A 22,772-nucleotide genomic window follows, 5' to 3' on the forward strand; every position below is an offset into this window, starting at 1 on the left:
TCTCTCAAATTCCTGGACTAATCTTTTCTCAAAATCTTAAAATTCTGACTTTTTCTCAAAATCTTAAAGTTTCAGAAACCGGCTCGAGATACACTTTTTGTTATATTCCATGGAATGCTCTTAACATCCCGATAGCAATGAATATCTGAAGTGCTTTGACAAGAAATTCATAAAAAAATGTCATCTGTGGAAGACAAATGTATCTCGTGCCCTCATTGGGCGTGCATTGCACGTCCATGTGTGTTGGAGGAGGTGCTCTGTAAGGAAGTCTGAAGGAAGGGGCGGATTCTTTTCGGTTGTGTACTTTCAAATTTTAGTGCACTCGAGCCGGTTTCTGAAACGTACCTACCCACCTTTAAAATTCTGACTTTTTCTCAAAATCCTGACTTTTTCTCAAAATTCTGACTTTTTCTCAAAATCCTGACTTTTTCTCAAAATTCTGACTTTTTCTCCTGTAGTGTGTATACAGGTTTTAGTGCATGTAAATGGTCTGCAGAGGCTAAAATCCCTGCATAATCTGACGTCACCTCAATGATCTGTGGTTGATTTGTATTTATTGTTTTTGTTGACAGTCAACGCAGCAGACAACAAACAGAGAGACAAGAACATGACGGGCATTAAGATCACCATTGACGCGTGAGTATATATATTATAGTTACCATAAAGAGTACTGTGAACATACTGTATATCCCACACACTTAGATTCAAAAGTATTTATTCCTTGCCCTATTACCTGCTTTTTTAGAAGTCTTCGTCTATTGGAAGTTAAAGTAAGAATTTCCTATAAAAAGTTTAAATATAATCAACAAAATGTTTACAATCAAAATAAATGGAACTAACAACGTGGAATAAAAGGATAAAACTAATAGAAACGACTATAATGTGAAGTACAATTACCGATACAAGATCACACAAACAATCAATATGAACATAAAAAAATATATGAAGTGTGCAATTAAAACATTAAAGGGGACCTATCGTGCAAAAGTCACTTTGTGATGTCTTCTCTACATCACCATGTGTCCCCGGTGTGTCAGGGAACTCACGCAGCGTCAGGAAATAAAACCCTCTCTCTTTTCCTCCGTACCCAAATCTCTAAAAACGGGGAACAACGGAGCTGATCCAGATTTGCGTCCGATATGACGTAATATCTGAAATGTGGACCCACGGCCCAATCAGAAACGTTGCTATCAGAAACAATGGCCGACTGTTTTGGACGTAATATGGTCGGTGTTTACATTAGCATCGCTAACACTCAGAGCTAACCTGTACTGGAGAGCATGTGTGTGAAGAAGCAGGAAGTAAAAAGGAACTCACCTTGTGGTATAACCGGCAAGAGAGAAAGCCTTTGAGCTCCAAACTGTTTCAGAGAGAATCCTTGATAATCCATGATATGGCGTTTCATCACGGCAGCATTTAGTTTAGACAGTAGCTGCCGGGTCCCGCATAAGCTCCGCCCCCTCCTAAAGCTTTATACCCCGAATCAGCACTTTAGAAACAGGAAGTGAAATAGAGGGATATGAGGCGTGGCTAGAATGATCTGTTTGGTGTTTGGAGCAAAACACTTCATAGACATGTTTTTGTATTTATCTGAGACCTCTGCGATTGCCTACAGACAGCCTGATAGGAGACCTTTAAATTATGTTCATATCCATATTTATTTTCCATGCACTAAAATACATTACATTCTCAATAAGAGAAGAGATGATGAATGCCAGATTTTTGCTAATTTGTTCATTTCTATTTGCATATTGGTTATTTATTTTAAAATGTTTTTATTTCTAAAATTGAGCAACTGTCAGAAAACCCCATTTCCATCAGAATAAATTCTGAACCTTACATTTACAATTTAATTCACAAACTAAGGCTTAATGATTATTGCCAAAATGATAACCCATATTATTTTTATCGATATTTAAATAACTTTAAAAATCACAATAATTAATGATTTTAAGGACAGAATGTTTTACTTCATATTCCCTCTACGTCAGGGGTTCTCAACGTTTTGATGAGTGAGGCCAAAGGTACCCAATATTGGATTGAGGGCCGCCGAAGAAAAAACGGAACACAAAATAATTCCAAAACAAATCCTTTCTTTATTGTACTAACCAATTACCGCAACTCGCGAGATGCCTAGTTGCCATGCAACCAGTAGTCTAGCAAACTTTCCACAAGCTGTCATTCATAATTTAGGAATGACAGCCCAGGGGGCGCAGTTTTACCATTCTTAAATTCCATTCTAATTCTTACTAGACACGAACCATGGAGGATTAAAATATAACGCATGTATTTCAGCGTGTCACATTAACTATCGCGGGCCGCCAGAAACATTTCCGAGGGCCGCCATTGGCCCGCGGGCCGCACTTTGAGAACCCCTGCTCTACGTTGTGATGCATTTCTGCTAAACTACTAAAATGAGACTTTCTTCCTGCTCCTTCTCCTCCAGTGAGTCCAACACCATCTCGGTGTGGAACAACGGTAAGGGGATCCCGGTGGTGGAGCACAAAGACGAGAAGATGTACGTTCCTGCGCTCATCTTCGGACAATTACTCACCTCCAGCAACTACGACGACGACGAGAAGAAGGTCACAGGTAAGGAGAGGAAGAAGACACCTTGACGTCTGTACCTGGGTTTATTAAAGGTCACCTATCGTGCAAAATCCCCTTCTCCATGTCTCTTCTACATCAACATGTGTCCCCTCTTCTTCATGTCTCTTCTTCATCAACATGTGTCCCCTCTTCTCCATGTCTCTTCTACATCAACATGTGTCCCCTCTTCTCATGTCTCTTCTACATCAACATGTGTCCCCTCTTCTTCATGTCTCTTCTACATCAACATGTGTCCCCTCTTCTCCATGTCTCTTCTACATCAACATGTGTCCCCTCTTCTTCATGTCTCTTCTACATCAACATGTGTCCCCTCTTCTTCATGTCTCTTCTACATCAACATGTGTCCCCTCTTCTTCATGTCTCTTCTACATCAACATGTGTCCCCTCTTCTTCATGTCTCTTCTTCATCAACATGTGTCCCCTCTTCTTCATGTCTCTTCTACATCAACATGTGTCCCCTCTTCTTCATGTCTCTTCTACATCAACATGTGTCCCCCTCTTCTTCATGTCTCTTCTACATCAACATGTGTCCCCTCTTCTTCATGTCTCTTCTACATCAACATGTGTCCCCTCTTCTTCATGTCCTCTTCTACATCAACATGTGTCCCTCTTCTTCATGTCTCTTCTACATCAACATGTGTCCTCTCTTCTTCATGTCTCTTCTACATCAACATGTGTCCCCTCTTCTTCATGTCTCTTCTACATCAACATGTGTCCACCTCTTCTTCATGTCTCTTCTACATCAACATGTGTCCCCTCTTCTTCGTGTCTCTTCTACATCAACATGTGTCCCCTCTTCTTCGTGTCTCTTCTACATCAACATGTGTCCCCCTCTTCTTCATGTGTGTCCCCTCTTCTTCCATGTCTCTTCTACATCAACATGTGTCCCCTCTTCTTCATGTCTCTTCTACATCAACATGGTGTCCCCTCGTCTTCATGTCTCTTCTACATCGAACATTGTCCCCCGTCTTCTGCATGTCTCTTCTACATCAACATGTGTCCCCCTCTTCTTTCATGTCTCTTCTAACATCAACATGTTTCCCCTCTTCTTCATGTCTCTTCTTCATCAACATGTGTCCCCTCTTCTTCATGTCTCTTCTACATCAACATGGTGTCCCCTCTTCTTCATGTCTCTTCTACATCAACATGTGTCCCCTCTTCTTCCATGTTCTCTTCTACAATCAACATGTGTCCCCTCTTCTTCCTGTCTCTTCTACATCAACCTGTGTCCCCTCTTCTTCATGTCTCTTCTACATCAACATGTGTCCCCTCTTCTTCATGTCTCTTCTACATCAACATGTGTCCCCTCTTCTTCATGTCTCTTCTACATCAACATGTGTCCCCTCTTCTTCATGTCTCTTCTACATCAACATGTGTCCCCTCTGTGGAAAGAGACTCTGAAAGTTTCAGGAACAAAGATTCTCTCTCTTTTTGATCCATTTCTATAAAAACCTCTCTGAAAATGAGCTGATCAGATTTTGGCCACTTTATGATGTCATAACGATGTTTTGTCTTGTGTAGCCAATCAGCAACCAAGGTAACCCCCCCCCACCTTATCCCCTGAATCTCCTCCTAGAGCTCCATTGAGTTCTTTGTCACCACATGTCTCTCAGAGGGGCGTGGGGAGGGGCTCCTTATTTTCATCTAAAGTAACAGACAGAGAATCAGCACTTTGGAAACAGGGCTGAAACAGAGGGGATTATGGGTAATGCTGCAATGATCTGGTGTTCTAGCCAATCAGAGACAGGCTCTGTATATATCTGAGACCTGTGATATATTGATGAGACACAGTATAATAGGGGACCTCTAAGGTGTGTTCAAGAAGGGGAATAATAATACGTTTCTCCGCAGGTGGAAGAAACGGATACGGAGCTAAACTCTGCAACATCTTCAGCACCAAATTCACTGTGGAGACGGCCTGCAAAGAGTACCGGCACAGCTTCAAACAGGTCAGCATGGGCATCAATAAAGCATATATATATCTATCAGGCTTTATAAATTATTATTACATGGTTTAGTTGAATACTCGATTCTGATTGGTCAATTCAGAACACGTGACACGTTGTTAATCCAGAACAGACGCTGTCAAGGACTTATTGACCGTTGTTAAGGACGCTCACATCTGCAGAAAGAAGTCCGGTCGATTTAACTGTACAGTTGGGCTGAAAAGCAAACTGCATGCTTCGGGCTCCTGATCAGCCTGTCGGTGTTCCCCATAATGACCGCGTCGCTGCACATTATCCCTCACATATAGAGGCACCAGCGAACATTAATATACGTTTCTCAGCTGTTCAGAGTCAATAAAGTAAAAGAAAATGCTGATTTTTAGGTAAAGAATACGATGTTTTTTCTCATAATCGTTGATTTCATCCACACACAGGAGAAAGAGAGATATGTTCTTGTGTTCAGTCGTCATCCATAGCTGAGTAAGTCCTTCTGTACGACATCTTTTCTGTAAATGACCGATACGTAAATAAGCTGTTAAGTCTTAAAGTCAACAGCTGGTCAAATAAACAAAAATGTCACTGCACATTAATTGCTGTGGGTGTAAAATAACTTTAATTGCATTCATAGTTCATCACTAATTGAACACTTTAGAATCATTTTGGTTAATTAATGTGTAATAACTACTTTTCCTGCTGCTAATTTGGGATGTTTAAAGTCAATCTAATCCAATACAATCTTTGAATAAAGTAATAATTACTGTGTTATAGGGCTTTGACATGTGGTCTTATCTGAGGTAAGGATCAGTACATTATCACTCTTTGTGGTTCTGGGTATTATTGAAAGTCACCGGGTGTTTAAATCATGGACATTTTAGGCAATAAATGCACTATTATGCATCCTAGTCTACTTAAAGGTTGAGTACCCTAAAGTTTAATGTTAGAAATGTATAAGCATACGTTGCATTAATAAGCAATACTTACAGGGGGTCCGCGGGGTCCTAAAAAGTATTACAAGTTGAATAATCAATTTAGCGAAAATGAAGGCTATTAAAAAGTATTAAAGGGCATTTTCCAAGGTGTTACATGTTGTAGCTTGTTTTCAATAAGTATATGAATGGTCCAGAGAGGTTGTGTTCTACAGTGTGCCTGAATGTAGTCATGGCGTAGGTGTGTAGTGTGATTCTGTGTAGTTTATTGATGGCATCCCGTTGGGTTTGACGTCATCTGAACAGGACATCGCACGCTCACTGCTTGATAGCGCTCCGTTTACGCCGGTTGCTAAGCAACATCGTTATGGGGAAATGCAAGTCTGCGTCCAAATGGTTGGACGATAAGGAGGAAGGACAATCAATACTGTATATAGTGAACGTGAGGTCAAGTGTGTCGCCAAGGTAACCGGTTAGAACCCCAAGTGGAGATGAGGTCTTAACATGTATGGGAAGGGTCTTAAAAAAGGTCTTCAAATGTATTTCAGGATTCCTGCAGATACCCTGAATTAGCATCATACACTATGTAGACAACAGCTAAAACTATTGGCCTTTTTGGTCAAATTTGTTCTGGTTTTGGATGTTATTGAGTCCATTTCTGACATTTTCAGCATCAACAATAGCAGTTTTAACCAGAAAGTAAGTGGCCATATTTCTACTCTCAATTGGCTGATATGGCCACCGCGAGCAGCGTTGAGACGAGAGCACAAGATAAAAAAGTATTGCTTCTACTGTAGTCAATTTATGCTCAAATAAATTAGCCATATGTGCAATCCAAATGATCCAGTCACCTAAAACGTACTAAAAATTAACCAATATCAACCAAACAAGGGTAGAAATATGCCCACTTCCTTGTATAAACAGTTTTCTTGGATCCTGTCAACATGAGCTATAATGCTAATTAACGCAACTTGTGCTAATTGTGCTAAATTACCGAACATATGCAAGTTAGCTTCCGGCGTTTCTATGTTCTGGGAACTCGTACTATACATTTCTATCGTTAAACTTTGGGGTATTCAACATTTCCAGAGTTCACAACAGGACTCTATGACCTGTATACAATATAATTGAATGGATGTTGTTAGAAAAATCTCACCCGTCCCCGGCTTGAGCTTGAACCTCAGGATCCATGTATCTGTGATCCTCTCCAGAATGGAAGTAGTCATCACATACAGAGCATCAAGTAGTTCCTGAACAGTGTCCTTCACATGCTGATATCCAAGAGAGGGAGTTACACAGTCACAAGATGGAGGAATGCCGGTTATTCTATGTACTACTCATACATCCTGCCATGAACAAAATCCTGAGTTTCTCTCAAAATTCTGACTTTTTCTCAAAATCTCAAAAATTCTGACCTTTTTCTCAAAATTATTACTTTTTCTCAAAATCTCAATAATCGGATTGTGTGTGTGTGTGTGTGTGTGTGTGTGTGTGTGTGTGTGTGTGTGTGTGTGTGTGTGTGTGTGTGTGTGTGTGTGTGTGTGTGTGTGTGGTGTGTGTGTGTGTGTGTGTGTGTGTGTGTGTGTGTGTGTGTGTGTGTGTGTGTGTGTGTGTGTGTGTGTGTGTGTGTGTGTGTGTGTGTGTGTGTGTGTGTGTGTGTGTGTGTGTGTGTGTGTGTGTGTGTGTGTGTGTGTGTGTGTGTGTGTGTGTGTGTGTGTGTGTGTGTGTGTGTGTGTGTGTGTGTTACCATGTTGTCTTGTTTCCCCTGGTCAGACGTGGCTGAACAACATGTCTAAAACCTCGGAGCCTAAGATCAAGTTCTTCGACGGAGACGACTTCACGTGCGTGACGTTCCAGCCCGACCTGTCCAAGTTCCAGATGGAGAAACTGGACAAAGACATCGTGGCTCTTCTGACGCGCCGAGCGTACGACATCGCAGGGTCCTGCCGGGGCATCAAGGTCACGCTCAACGGGAAGAAGCTGCCCGTAAGTCTTCCTGCTGTTTCTTTGTTCAAAGTGTGTGCTGAGGGTTGACTTGTATTTGATTTTGAGCGCTGGTAGTTGTGTGGATTTAATATCGTTATGATGGAGTAAATGCTCAGGAATCTTGACAGGTTGTTCTGTAATTTAGGTCTTCTCATGATAAGCAGAAAAAGTCATTTCTTATTCAGCGATTTCTGTCCATGGGAATTGTATTGTTTATCTTACAATGGCTAACACTGTTTTATATCACTTCATTTAGCAGGGACAGTGCACATTATTACACATCACTCATGCATCTATAGTCCCTGGACAGATCTTGTAGAGCAGGGGGGCCCACACTGTTTCAGCATGGAAGCTTAAAAGGACCAAGTCAAAATGAGGGTTCCTGTCTCCATGCAGTTTGCGAGACAAACAGATTATTGTCTCACATCTGCTATTGATTAGGTAAAACGCGGGTTTCTGATAGCTCCGCCTCTTCTCATGTGGATGCGTGCTGTGTCTTCTTTGTGTCAGAGATGGCTTGGTGGCTGCACAGAAATGTGTGAAACGAAGTAATCTCCCCGGCTGTGTTAAATGTACGCTTAAATAAACTCTCAGTGCTGTGGCTAACGACGATCCAGACTCCTTCATTCCACCTCAACATTGCAACACAGAAGTTTCCTTCACACTGACGAGTTCAGGTGAAGCAGCGTTGCAATTTTTGATGCGAGTGAATCAACCTCAACATCTTCCCGAAATGGGTCGCACATACATTTAGCGACTGGTTCGAGTAAAGCAAAGTCTTGAAAGCGTTTGTCAAACTCTGACACCTCAATGCCACGGGATCTACCCACACTACCTTTGCGATCAACGTATTGGGCGCCCCTTTTGTAGTCACCCTAAAACAGCTTTATTTGGTTCAGTTATTCTGTTGGTTGTAACCTGAACAACTCTTATCCACAACATAGAAATTAAACCACAATGAATTTGAAATCGCTCCTTTTGCAATAGAGACAAAAAGTTGATTCTGTTGTATTTAATTGATGTGTTATAATAGTCATGAAGTTCGGCTCCAGAGGTCGTTACAGAATAATTACACACTATATTAAATGCATAAATTAATATTTAGTTGTTAAGATACAGGGATATGCTTCCAGTTATCTGCATGTTTGTGGTTTTGCATAATTGTCCACATGGTTAGAGATATCCCTTTACGGCCCGCCCACACTACAGCTTCAAAAAAAGCTTGGAGCTGGGCGTGTCTGAAGCTTGGGGATTTTATTCGAGCAACGCGACCAACAACCAATCACATGAATCTTCCGCCCCTGACACACAAGCAGCGGTTTGATTGGCTAGAGCTTGTACTGGCATATGATTTGATTGGCTGATGCTTCCACCGAAAGCTTCAGAAGCTTCAAAAGTTGAACATTGCTCAACTTTTGCAGCCTGAAACGCCAGGAAAGCTCCGCTCTGCTTCCCACAATGCAGTTCGGCGAAAAGTGACGTCACTCCATTCAAAGTGAATGGGGTGACGTCACTCCATTCAAAGTGAATGGGGTGACGTCACTCCATTCAAAGTGAATGGGCAGACGCGTTGGAAACCGTTTTTGAAGCTGTAGTGTGGACGGGCCGGTTTTAGTGTCTTTTAGTTTTAACATTTATAACAATGAAGATGTATATACCAGCTGCACTCCGTCATATCAGACATCGCATGGATTATTTTTGATATATTTGCTTATTTTTATCAACGAATTGATGCATTTTATTTGTATTTATTGCAACAACAAAAAAATATCTATTGATTTTTATGACAATTTCTCTGCAGCTGTGGTCCGTACATTTACGCGTGTGTGTGTGTGTGTGTGTGTGTGTGTGTGTGTGTGTGTGTGTGTGTGGTGTGTGTGTGTGTGTGTGTGTGTGTGTGTGTGTGTGTGTGTGTGTGTGTGTGTGTGTGTGTGTGTGTGTGTGTGTGTGTGTGTGTGTGTGTGTGTGTGTGTGTGTGTGTGTGTGTGTGTGTGTGTGTGTGTGTGTGTGTGTGTGTGTGTGTGTGTGTGTGTGTGTGTGTAGATCACTGGTTTCCGCAGCTACGTGGATCTGTACGTGAAGGACAAAGTGGACGAGATGGGCGTTGCTCTGAAGGTCGTGAACGAGAAGGTGAACGATCGCTGGGAGGTTTGTCTCACGCTCAGCGAAAAAGGATTCCAGCAGATCGGCTTCGTCAACTGCATCGCCACCACCAAGGTACTGGGAACACACTCTGAAGACTACTGGGAACACACACACTCTGAAGACTACTGGGAACACACTCTGAAGACTACTGGGAACACACACACTCTGAGGACTACTGGGAACACACACACTCTGAAGACTACTGGGAACACACACACTCTGAAGACTACTGGGAACACACACACTCTGAGGACTACTGGGAACACACACACTCTGAGGACTACTGGGAACACACACACTCTGAAGACTACTGGGAACACACTCTGAAGACTACTGGGAACACACACACTCTGAGGACTACTGGGAACACACACACTCTGAAGACTACTGGGAACACACTCTGAGGACTACTGGGAACACACACACTCTGAAGACTACTGGGAACACACACACTCTGAAGACTACTGGGAACACACACACTCTGAGGACTACTGGGAACACACACACTCTGAGGACTACTGGGAACACACACACTCTGAAGACTACTGGGAACACACTCTGAGGACTACTGGGAACACACACACTCTGAAGACTACTGGGAACACACACACTCTGAAGACTACTGGGAACACACACACTCTGAAGACTACTGGGAACACACTCTGAGGACTACTGGGAACACACTCTGAAGACTACTGGGAACACACACACTCTGAGGACTACTGGGAACACACTCTGAAGACTACTGGGAACACACACTATAGAGACTACTGGGAACACACACTATAGAGACTACTGGGAACACACACTATAGAGACTACTGGGAACACACACTATAGAGACTACTGGGAACACACACTATAGAGACTACTGGGAACACACACTATAGAGACTACTGGGAACACACTCTGAAGATTCCAGATATATATATTTTGAAAATCAAATCCATTTATTTTTTATAGCTAATTTATTTGATATGAATAGAATACAATAAAAATGATAATGTACATTTATGTATCATTATAGATCAATTAAACTAAATCGTATGAAAAGAACAATTATTATTGGAAATTAATTGAAATTACATTATTCAAAATAAATAAAATTACAAAAAATGTATTAAATAAAATAAATAAAATAATTTGAAATTAAATTATTATTTAAAATAAATATAAAAACAATATAAAAATGAAATTACTATAAAATAAAGCACCGAGAGGACTTTCATTGCAAGCCTGATCCAGCCCTTACTATAAGCCTACTTTTAACTATGAAATCCTGTCCTGTTATAATTGTCATTATAAGTACAATGCTTTGTCATTATGGTCGTGCCAATAAAGCTATTTAACATTTGAATTTCTTATTCCAGGGCGGCAGACACATCGATTATGTTGTGGATCAGATCGTCCACAAACTGATTGAAGTGGTGAAGAAGAAGAACAAAGCGGGCGTCACGGTGAAGCCTTTCCAGGTACGATTAAAGAACTGTTTAAAAAATATCCCCCGTCCCCGGCTTGAGCTTCAGCCTCAGGATCCGTGTATCTGTGATCCTCTCCAGAATGGAAGGAGTCATCACATACAGAGCATCAACTAGTTCCTGAACAGTGTCCTTCACATGCTGATATCAAGAGAGGGAGTTACACAGTCACAAGATGGAGGAATGCCGGTTCTTGTAATCATACATCCTGCCATGAACAAAATACTGAGTTTTCTCTCAAAATTCTGACTTTTTTCTCAAAATCCAAAAATTCTGACCTTTTCTCAAAATTATGATATTTTCTCAAAATTCGGACTTTTTATCTAAATTATTACTTTTTCTCAAAATTATGATTTTTATCTCTAAATTCTGACTTTTTCCTCAAAATTAGGACTTTTTTTTCAAAATCTCAAAGTCATGAATTTTTCTCAAAATCATGACTTTTATTCAAAATCTCAAAATTCCGGCTTTTTCTGAATACTAAAATGTTAATAATCCCTGGTCTCCAGCTTGAGCTTCAACCTCAGGATCCATGTGTCTGTGATCCTCTCCAGAATGGAAGGAGTCATCACATACAGAGCATCAACTAGTTCCTGAACAGTGTCCTTCACATGCTGATATCCAAGAGAGGGAGTTACACAGTCACAAGATGGAGGAGTAGAAAGCAGTATTCAATGTTTACTTCAGATTAGCTCCACGTCAGAAATGAGCATGCTTGATGTCTCTCTCCATAGAGGCTGAATCCTCATGTTAATCACATAGCTCTCATCTGCCTCAAACAGTCCTGATGCTCTTCTAGGTAATCACACATCCTGTCATGTTCACAGCTACAGTTGGGACACCTTTGTTAGCATGCTACTCTGAGATTGGAAGAGGACGTTCACTATTTTCAGTTCACTGTAGGGGTTTTATTGGATTGAATTAACCTTTTTATTTGTGCCTCAGGTGAAGAATCACATCTGGGTGTTTGTGAACGCGCTGATCGAGAACCCGTCCTTCGACTCTCAGACGAAGGAGAACATGACGCTGCAAACCAAAAGCTTCGGGTCCAAATGCGTCATGTCGGAGAAGTTCGTCAAAGCTGTAAGGAAACACCTCACTCTGTTTATGTTGTGTAAAATAGTCCTGCAAAGTCTCATACACACCCTAACCCAGGGGTTCCCTAACCCTGCCATGCCAAGGACCCCATATAGCATTATCCTCTGGCGGGGACCCCCCTGTTGCCATTTTTTTTTGTACATTATGATGGAAAATATGACACATTAATCATACAGCTTAATACGTGTTCTTAATATTTATTGGTATTCATAATTAATAATCAGTTATTCTTCTAAAAAAAAAGTGTATTCATCTTTTGTTTGTCATTCATTACATTGATTGTGTCTTCAACAGTAATATCAACAGTAAACATATTTTTAAAGCATTTTTAAAGTGATTTCTGTCTTTATAATATTTTATAATTTTGAACAGTAATATGAACAATTAACATGTATTTTTTAGCATTTTTGAAAGCTCTTTATGCCTTAATAATATTATATATAATATTCAACAGTAATATTAACACCCACACAACGAGACCAGTCAAGTCCGTTTGAGATGATGTAAAACTTGGAAATGTCTCTTCCTGTGGTTCTACCTTTCAATGCTTTGCAAAATAATATTTCCTCAACAAAGTTGTCTTCTGAAATAAATCTGATGTATGCAAACAATTCTGCGACATTTGCTGCATCCGTGCTCTCATCCAGCTGCAGAGCGAAACATTCACTAGCTCCAAAAGCTGAGCAGATTTTCACTCTCAGTAGCGGCAGCTCGATTCTGATTGGCTTGAAGGGCGTCGTGTGATTCAAAAACAAAGAATATGAAAAGATTGGCATCAAAGGACACATAGATTGATAGATATGCAGTTATTAATAACATCTAAAAAGAAAAAGTACTTTTAAAAAAAATCCCCCTTTCCCTCTAATGTTGCGTGGACCCCCCTGGCGCCCCCTGGCGGCCCCCCGGGGCGTCGGGGCCCCCACTTTGAAAAACACTGCCCTAACCCATCTTAGGCTGCACCTTGGCCATTAAAACAAAAACAAACAACGCACATTTGTACAGCAAGGTTGAGCTTATTTGAAGCTAAAGTTCCTGCATGTGATGTAAGTGTGGAGGCTAAATTGCAAAATGGACGAGTGGGTTATTCAGATCAGATTTTAAAGGCTACATTTGTGTTGAAATATTATTCTGAATGAAGCCTTGTGGAGCTGCGGAGATATCAGAAGCTATACATCATAATCAACATCTTGAGATCAAATCCTTGTTTGCTACAGGTCTTCAGAAATCACACCAGGATCTTCTTTCTCCATAGCAACGATACATTATCAACACCTCCAATTAGTTTTATGTTTTAAAAACCGTGCAGCTCTTGTAAATGTAAATCTTGTGGGTTATCAGTGGTTTTAAGGATCTGTGTGTGTGTTTTTGTCACACAGGCTCACTCCAATGCTACACATGTAATCAAAGTCAACTTTAATGTCAATCTTACTCAGTTTGTGCGAACAGACCGAGAGATCGAAATGACGTTTCCAACAATCCCGAATGTAAAATTATACAGTATACAGATCAGAGTTCCCGTTAGAATATGTTTTCTCCGGTCAACATGTCCGTTAAAGTTTAAATCTTCCGGACAAAATGAGAAAAGAGCCGGTCAAAGGTCTTCTTTGTTATTTATTGTGCTTTAAAACAAATTGATATGATTTGATATTAAACAAACTAATTATAGTAGATTAACTACATTATTCAAAAGTGTTCAGTAATTTATAATAACACGGGAATAATAAACGGAGCGCTCTCTCCCTCTCCTGACAGCCCGTCAGTATCATGCAGCTCGCGGATCCAGAGTGACCCGACAGTAAAACTAAACATATCTATAACTAGTTACGGTAGTTTGAGAGGTCATTAAAATAGCTACGTGTGATATTCTAACCTGAAGTGTGTTTTGTTCTGTGATTATGCAGAGCTGCGTGTCGACTCGTCAGCAGCAGCTGATCTCTCTCTCCCGTCAGATTAGACTCTCGTTTATGTCCATATCGATCAGATCCAGCTAGTTCTAGCTAATGATAGGACTACCTGCTTATTAAAAGACACCTAAACAATAAGTGTTGCTATGCAACCGGGTGAGGCCGCAAAGTATAGCACAGCATTATGCATTTGTTTACATGCCCACCGGAACCCCGAGGCATTACCAACAGATCAACGCACAATCAACCCATACAGGACATCTCTTTCTCCACATTACGTGTTAGACATTATAATTGACTATTCTTGTCTGTCACATACTCTTCTTGTCTGTCACATAAGTGGCGCAACTGAAGCGCAACTGAAGCGGTATTGCGCTAAACGGAAATTATTTTTGAACGGACACTTTGACCGGAGAGATTTAGATTTGCCGGTCTTCAGCATATTTTACCGGTCGTAGTCCGGTAATTACCGGCTAACGGGAACTCTGATACATATATCAGTGGTGAACCGTCAGGGCCTTCAAGGTATTCAGAGAATACCCGTGAACACTCAGATAAAGCAAACAAAAAATCGATTTAATTATATAAAATGAATAAATGAGAATGGTATCTGTGTTACGTTGATGTGTTTGTCCTTCTCGGACCATGCTACGCATTTCAGTGGTTTTGTGTTAGAAAAGAAAGCAACCAATCAGATCTTGTTCTGGGTGTCTGGGTCGTTGCACTGAATGAGAGCGTACGTTTGGACTGACAGTTTGATCAACCAATCATATGGGTGTGTGTGTCTACAGAAGGTCCAGTTGTGATAGACACGGTTCGCCACTGTATAAAAATATGTATAAAATATGTATATCCTATATACACAATCAACAGACACATGTATGTATATATATATATGCACACATTAAGATAAAACAATCAATATCTACAAAATAAGTCACTTCAATATCATCATATTAATGTTTTAAGTTTTATGAACAATACAGAAAATCACCTCCACATCCACATTCAACGAACTACACTTGTTTCTCTGCACAAACTCTCGTTCTCTCACGTGCTCTCGCGAGACTTCACGTCACCTTCAACAAGCACTGTTTGTGTAACAACACTGACACCTTGTGGCGATTATTCGTAACAACAGTGGCAACAAACAATCACTTTAACAATGAAATTATTTTCATGAACCCAAATGAAAATATTAAAAAAGTATATTATTTAACATTTTATTTGACTGTGTGCCACCTATTATTATGTATTTATTTCAACAAGGACCATGCATACAAATACATTCATCTCAGAAAAGAGAAGAGATGAATTATGCTAGATTATAGCTAATAGATAATTTCCATCTGCAGTCCTGAGGCAGGTTCATAACAATCAACAAACACTGCATCATCTCTATCAAACAAACGATTACAAAACATGATTTAAGTACAGGTCAATAAAATAATACATCGTACAGTTCAAATATAATATCCCACGTGTTTGTTTCCCTGCAGGCGACTAACTGTGGGATCGTGGAGAGCATCTTGAACTGGGTGAAGTTCAAAGCTCAGACGCAGCTCAATAAGAAATGCTCCTCTGTGAAGTACAGCAAGATCAAAGGAATCCCAAAACTGGACGACGCCAACGACGCCGGTGAGTTCACTGTCGGATCGTTTCACATTCAGATTAGATTTACTAATGTGTGGAAGTTGTCTGCAAAGCTGTAGTTGTTGCCTCTTAAAAACCTGGTTTTGTGAAATAAAGCCACAAATCCTGCAAAATCAAATTCATAAAGTGTGTTTTTAAAAAAGATCTTCAGTCTGTCTCCTCCTGATGGTTGTTCCATGGAGTGTGGACCCTAACAGAACAAACCCCAGTTATCCCTAATCTCCAGGGCCCTGGGCCCAAGAGTTCAAAGCTTTTAATCTCAATCAGATCCGATCAGATTTTGAAATCCCATTTTTTGTGATCCAGGATCAGACAAATCGGCCAGATTTTGTCCCTGGAGTTCAAAGCAATTCAGGATCACCCTGATCCAGATTACGATTTTTCAAGATGACTAGATCCTGAATATCAGTGTTTTAATCCTACCGAGCGCCATCTAGTGGACATGAAAAATAATACAAGGAAGAGACCACATTGCAGAGACATCTATTGTCCGCAATTACTTTTGAAAGGTGATGATGGATTTTTTTTTTTGTTGAAGATATTTTTTCTTTAATCTAAATTACATTTGTGATTGACAATCTTTGTTGTGATACTTTCATGAGCATAAACATTTATGTCAACATTTGGTTGAAACCAAAATAGGCCACAAACGTGAGCAAAAAATGGAAAAATAAAATGTATTTCCCATAAAGGCTAAAAATGGTGTATTATTTCAGTTAACAAACTTTGCCATCTAATTTAAATTGAAACATATTTAAAATAAATGGTACAGTACATGTTGCTCTGTAATCCACTGGAGATCCACCCCTCTGGTGGGATCAGGATAATCCAGTTTTTTGGGATCAAATTGATCCCAATCCTGTGTTGTCGGTTTGAACCCGTTTTGAAGATTTGATCCAGATTAAAGCTTGGATTGGATTTCCTGATCTGATCGGATATCAAAGTGATCCTAATCCTGTTTTTTGGTTTTGAACTCCCCAAAAGATCAATCTGATCTGATCAGATAGGGATTAAAAGTTTTGAACTCTTGGGCCCAGGAGTTCAACACTTGTAATCCCTATCTGATCAGATCAGATTTGGATTTTGGGGAGTTCAAAACCAAAAAACAGGATTAGGATCACTTTGATCAGGAAATCCAATCCAAGCTGTAGGAGCCATTTTATGGGTGTTGTTGGTGTGTCAGTTTATTTAAGTTATATGTATAGTGCAATATTATTTTTGAACACTTGGTGGCGGGGTTTAGCTGCACCGGGTGTATATAAAGAGGTCATAGGTGACAGGAGAGGAAGGACACAGAAGGAGAGAGCATACCGATTCCACCAGCCCGGCAGATGCTCATCACAACAACTAGAACTGTACAATTAACCCCTGGTATGTAAACGCTGAATAAACCTCATTATAAACTGCAACAAAGGACCGGAAAGTCATCTCTATGTGTCTGCGTCTGGATCACTCTTCAGCCCTTCTGTGAAGTAATGGCAAAAATATATAGGACATAGGAACAGGGAATTGCCATTACACAAGCTTTAATCTGGATCAAATCAGTTTGATCCCAAAAAACTGGATTATCCTGATCCCACCAGAGGGGTGGATTTCCAGAGCAACATGTACTGTACCATTTATTTAAAAATATGTTTCAATATAAATTAGATGGCAAAGTTTGTTAACTGAAATAATACACCATGTTTAGCCTTCATGGGAAATACATTCATGTTTGCTCACGTTTGTGGCCTATTTTGTTTTCAACCAAATGTTGATGACATAAATGTTTCTGCTCATGGAAGTATCACAACAAAGATTGTCAATTACAAATGTAATTTAGATTAAAGAAAAAATATCTTCAACAAAAGAAAAGTCCATCATCTGTCATCACCTTTCAGAAGTAATTGCGGACAATAGATGTCTCTGCAATGTGGTCTCTTGTCTTCCTTGTAGTATTTTTCATGTCCACTAGATGGCGCTCGGTGGGATTAAAGCACTGATATTCAGGATCTAGTCATCTTGAAAAGTCGTAATCTGGATCAGGCTGATCCTGAATTGATTTGAACTCCAGGGACAACATCTGGCCGACTTGTCTGATCCTGGATCCCGAAAAATGGGATTTCAAAATCTGATCGGATCTGATTGAGATTAAAAGTGTTGAACTCCTGGGCCTGGAGATTAATTAGATGATCAACCTCCTCCTCTTCACCTTGCTTTAGGAGGGAAACACTCGGCTGAATGCACCCTCATCCTGACGGAGGGCGACTCCGCCAAGTCTCTGGCCGTCTCCGGACTGGGAGTCATCGGACGAGATCGATACGGAGTGTTCCCGCTGAGAGGAAAGATCCTGAACGTGAGGGAGGCCACGCACAAACAGGTACAACACCAGATCAATAATACGTCGTGTGTTAGAGAACGTGAGGGGGAAAGTTGTTAGACATGTTTGTTTATAGCAGCAGATTTCAACAACAAGGTGCTTTAAAAAACCTTAAAAGCATCATGACTGAGTCCAACAGAAACACCGTAGCATTTTAATACCTTAAGAAACACTCAATTAAAATAGAGAAAAATACAAGAATGAAAGTGAGATTGCAGTGTTAGATATGAAAAGTAATTTCAGTTATTAAATGCAGTAGGAAAAAGAAAAGTCTTCAATTTAGAAGTTGCAGAAGATACTGATTGGCTGAAGGTGGTCTGGCTCTTTTTTGTTGTTTTAATGTCTTTTTAAGTGTCTTTACGTCTCTTTAAACTCTCATATTCCACTTCAACTCTTTTATACTCAGGAGGCATATGCAAACTGTTTTTATTAGCCAAATAAATGACTAAAATCTGCTCAAAATCTGCAAAAATCTGCAAAAATCTGCTCAAATCATCTTAAAATCTGCTTAAAATCTGTTTAAATCTGTTCAAATCTGCTCAAAATCTGCAAAAATCTGCTTAGAATTTGCTTAGAATCTTCTCAAATCTGCTAAAGTCTGCATAGACCAGATGGGATTTTAAGTGGTTATAATCTACTTTGGGATAATGATTCCAAATTAATATGAAAATGCAGCTTAATGAAGATTTTTTAAAGTATCTTCTTGCATTAAATTACCTTTATCCTTTCTACAGATCATGGAAAATGCTGAGATCAACAACATCATTAAAATCGTGGGCCTCCAATACAAAAAGAGCTACGAAGACCCCGAGTCTCTGAGGAGTTTACGCTACGGACGCATCATGATTATGACCGATCAGGTAAAACCAGACACTCACACAGATGTATTATTATTTAAAGGGGACCAATCATGCAAAAGTCACTTTGTGATGTATTCTCTACATCAACATGTGTCCCCGGTGTGTCGGGGAACTCACGCAGCGTCAGGAAATAAAACCCTCTCTCTTTTCCTCCGTACCCAAATCTCTAAAAACGGGGAACAACGGAGCTGATCCAGATTTGCGTCCGATATGACGTAATATCTGAAATGTGGACCCACGGCCCAATCAGAAACGTTGCTCTCAGAAACAATGCCCGACTGTTTTGGACGTAATATGGTCGGTGTTTACGTTAGCATCGCTAACACTCAGAGCTAACCTGTACTGGAGAGCATGTGTGTGAAGAAGCAGGAAGTAAAAAGGAACTCACCTTGTGGTATAACCGGCAAGAGAGAAAGCCTTTGAGCTCCAAACTGTTTCAGAGAGAATCCTTGATCATCCATGATATGGCGTTTCATCACGGCAGCATTTAGTTTAGACAGTAGCTGCCGGGTCCCGCATGAGCTCTGACCCCTCCTAAAGCGTTATACCCCGAATCAGCACTTTAGAAACAGGAAGTGAAATAGAGGGATGTGAGGCATGGCTAGAATGATCTGTTTGGTATTTTGAGCAAAACACTTCATAGACATGTATTTGTATTTATCTGAGACCTGTGCTATTGCCTAGAGAGCCTGATAGGAGACCTTTAATAAACAATAAGCATGTATATTGTCTTTTCCTAGGATCAAGATGGCTCCCACATCAAAGGCCTGCTCATCAACTTCTTCCACCACAACTGGCCGTCTCTGCTCAAACACACCTTCCTGGAGGAGTTCATCACCCCCATCGTCAAGGTAAGACACACCCACAATGCACCTGGGCCACTTCAGGAACCAATGAGAGAGGTTCAGAGGCTGAGGGCGGGACTAATGGCGTTTGTGTGACACGCTTAAATAAGATCCAGTTATCAAAAGTGGTCACACACACACACACACACACACACACACACACACACACACACACACACACACACACACACACACACACACACACACACACACACACACACACACACACACACACACACACACACACACACACACACACACACAGTCTCTCTGTCTCTGTCTCTCTGTCTCTCTCTCCCTCTGTCTCTCTCTCTGTCTCCCTCTCCCTCTCCCTCTCCCTCATTCTCCCTCTCTCTCCCTCTGTCTCTCTCTCTACACTGTCTCTCTCTCTCTGCCTCTCTCTCTCTCTCTCCCTCTGTCTCTCTCCCTCTCTCTCCCTCTCTCTCTCTCTCCTCTCCCTCTCTCTCCCTCTCCCTCTGTCTCTCTCTCTCTCCCTCTGTCTCTCTCCCTCTCTCTCTCTCCCTCTGTCTCTCTCCCTCTCTCTCTCTCCCTCTGTCTCTCTCTCCTCTCCCTCTGTCTCTCTCTCTCTCCCTCTGTCTCTCTCCCTCTCTCTCTCTCCCTCTGTCTCTCTCCCTCTCTCTCTCCCCCTCTCTCTCTCTCCCTCTCCCTCTGTCTCTCTCTCTCCCTCTGTCTCTCTCCCTCTCTCTCTCCCCCCTCTCTCTCTCTCCCTCTCCCTCTGTCTCTCTCTCTCCCTCTGTCTCTCTCCCTCTCTCTCTCCCCCTCTCTCTCTCCCCCTCTCTCCCTCTCCCTCTCGGCGGCCGATCGATCGGAGTATCCCTAATTGTTATTGTCTTTGTGTCTGCAGGTAAACAAGAGCAAGCAGGAGTTTGCTTTCTACAGCATCCCTGAATTCGACGAGTGGAAGAAAAACACAGAGAACTTTAAAACCTGGCACATAAAGTACTACAAAGGTTTGAGACTCCAGTATTTAATATACCTCTATTCACTTTGTGCAGGGACATTTGCATAAAGTCTAAAGTCCCGTCCTTTTTACAAAAATATATATTTAACTCTGTTCCAGGTTTGGGTACAAGTACAAGCAAAGAGGCAAAGGAGTATTTTGCGGACATGGAGAAACACCGCATCACGTTCAGATACATCGGAGCGGAGGACGACGCTGCCATCACTCTGGTGAGTTTCATGCTAACATTACATCCTGTTTTAACCTGTTAAGCCCGAGAGCCCCCGGTACAGGGGGCTGTGGGTTTTATTCACAAAACTGTGTCTCAGGGCTTCTTAACATTTAAAAGCCTATTAATGTCATACCCACTTAACGGGAAGAAACTCAGCTAACTGACGATACGAACCATTTTTACCGAAACAAAACACACGTCTCGCAAGAAGCGTCTTAATTAGCCCTGAGCGAAAAAATGCTAACACACTTAGCACAGAACTCACGTTAAAATACCCTTATTACTTATCGTATCTGCAGAAACAAATCTATATTGATTCTGACTTTTCTACAACCAACTCACAGGTTTATCATTGCTTTGAGAAAAAAGATTATTCATGTATCCCTTTTAGAAGTGAAGTTATAGTCATTTGTTCTGGGCAAGTCATTTTTGAGCCTGAGACCTGAAAAACAGGCTCAGGGCTAAACTGGTTAAAGGATATTATTATTATATTAACCTCTAACAGGTAAGATGTCCCGCAGTGACACACCTGGGATCTTTGTACACGTTACAGGGTTAGAAGTGCAGGACCTATGAGTGTATATTACTTGTTTAGGTTACTAAATATTGGCTAAAGGTCCCCTACATTAGTGTTTCTCAAAGTATGGTCCCCTAGTGGTCCGTGAGTATATTGGCAATATTTCACATTTTGAAATAAATAAATAATAAATTCAAAGTGTTTCTCAAAGTGAAGACAGAGACACCTGTTGGGGAATAATTGGCCCTGCATGTCCTCCTCCTTCGCCCTCTGACTGCAGCTGACCAACCTCGAGCCGCCGCCATCTCCCTCAAGGAGGGGCTGCTCTAGCAAGTTGTTGTTGTTGTTACCAGTTTGTGAGCGGGCAGCTCTCGGTCAGAGATAGTTATTGTTGTGGGACACCTGGAACACATCCTTCTCTGGGTGGAGATGACCCCGAGCCATAAGCGACAACAAATGTGATTCAGTGTCCTCAGCTGTTTAGTCTCTCTATTGAAGAATGTAGATTATTACACTCTGAACTAAAACCTGGAGCTACAGGAGGGCTCTTCAGAATGTATTTGGCATCTCTACCGACTCCTATTGCTTCAGAAGTTTCCCCCACAACACCTAGTCAATGAGTGCGTAGACAATGCTAAATAAATGTTAGTGTAAATAATGAACTTGTGTTTAATTGATTTCATGTTAAAGTTGGGCCTGCAACCAAAGTTTTACTGTACTTTATTTTGAATATTGTGTCGTACTACATGCGGTGCATTTTAATTCCTCTCAGTAAAACGATCTGTGAGTCTGTTGGACATAAACTCCGTAATGAACGTTTTCATATGAGGTGTAAAACCTACGAGTATTTGTATTGTTGATGTGTGAACGAGGCGATATAGAGAAGTTAAGCTGTCATTATCAGGCTGTGTTTTATTATATACTGTTGGATTAGTAAGCAATCCTTTTTGTTTCTGGATATTTGGGCAGTTAGGTGCTCCATGAGGTGCGAGCCGTGACTTTTATACCTAGACCCTCTGACCCCCCCGCCTTCCCTCGAAAAGAGGTGTGAGTTATTACATCACAGCGTATACTTCAGCGGAATATCAAAACAACGGCCCGGGGTGCAAAACGCATCAATGACAGCGACCCTCTACCACACAGAACAACACCTGTAAATAACCCAATTTGTGTTCTTTGAAATTGAAAAGGATGTTGCGTTGTGTTTGTTACTTTCGTTGCAGTTGTGTGTAATTTGGCATGCTTTTATTTTG

The 22,772-nt window shown here is 41.0% G+C and overlaps 1 protein-coding gene across 1 annotated transcript in view; it reads left to right on the forward strand.

Annotated features, from left to right (window-relative positions):
* Positions 1-572: 572 nt before the first annotated feature.
* Positions 573-22,772, forward strand: part of LOC117558075 (DNA topoisomerase 2-beta-like) — a gene marked incomplete at both ends in the record, with an annotated part of 35,743 nt that continues 13,543 nt past the window's right edge. The window contains 13 exon segments of the mRNA XM_034234046.1: positions 573-636; positions 2,447-2,592; positions 4,462-4,559; positions 7,256-7,468; positions 9,512-9,685; positions 10,983-11,084; positions 12,036-12,173; positions 15,592-15,730; positions 17,947-18,104; positions 18,839-18,964; positions 19,705-19,815; positions 20,675-20,780; positions 20,891-21,000. Coding sequence (XP_034089937.1) covers positions 573-636; positions 2,447-2,592; positions 4,462-4,559; positions 7,256-7,468; positions 9,512-9,685; positions 10,983-11,084; positions 12,036-12,173; positions 15,592-15,730; positions 17,947-18,104; positions 18,839-18,964; positions 19,705-19,815; positions 20,675-20,780; positions 20,891-21,000 — 1,685 coding nt within the window.

The sequence above is a fragment of the Gymnodraco acuticeps genome, unplaced genomic scaffold (assembly GCF_902827175.1).
Source record: "Gymnodraco acuticeps unplaced genomic scaffold, fGymAcu1.1, whole genome shotgun sequence".
Classification (NCBI taxonomy): Eukaryota; Metazoa; Chordata; class Actinopteri; order Perciformes; family Bathydraconidae; genus Gymnodraco; species Gymnodraco acuticeps.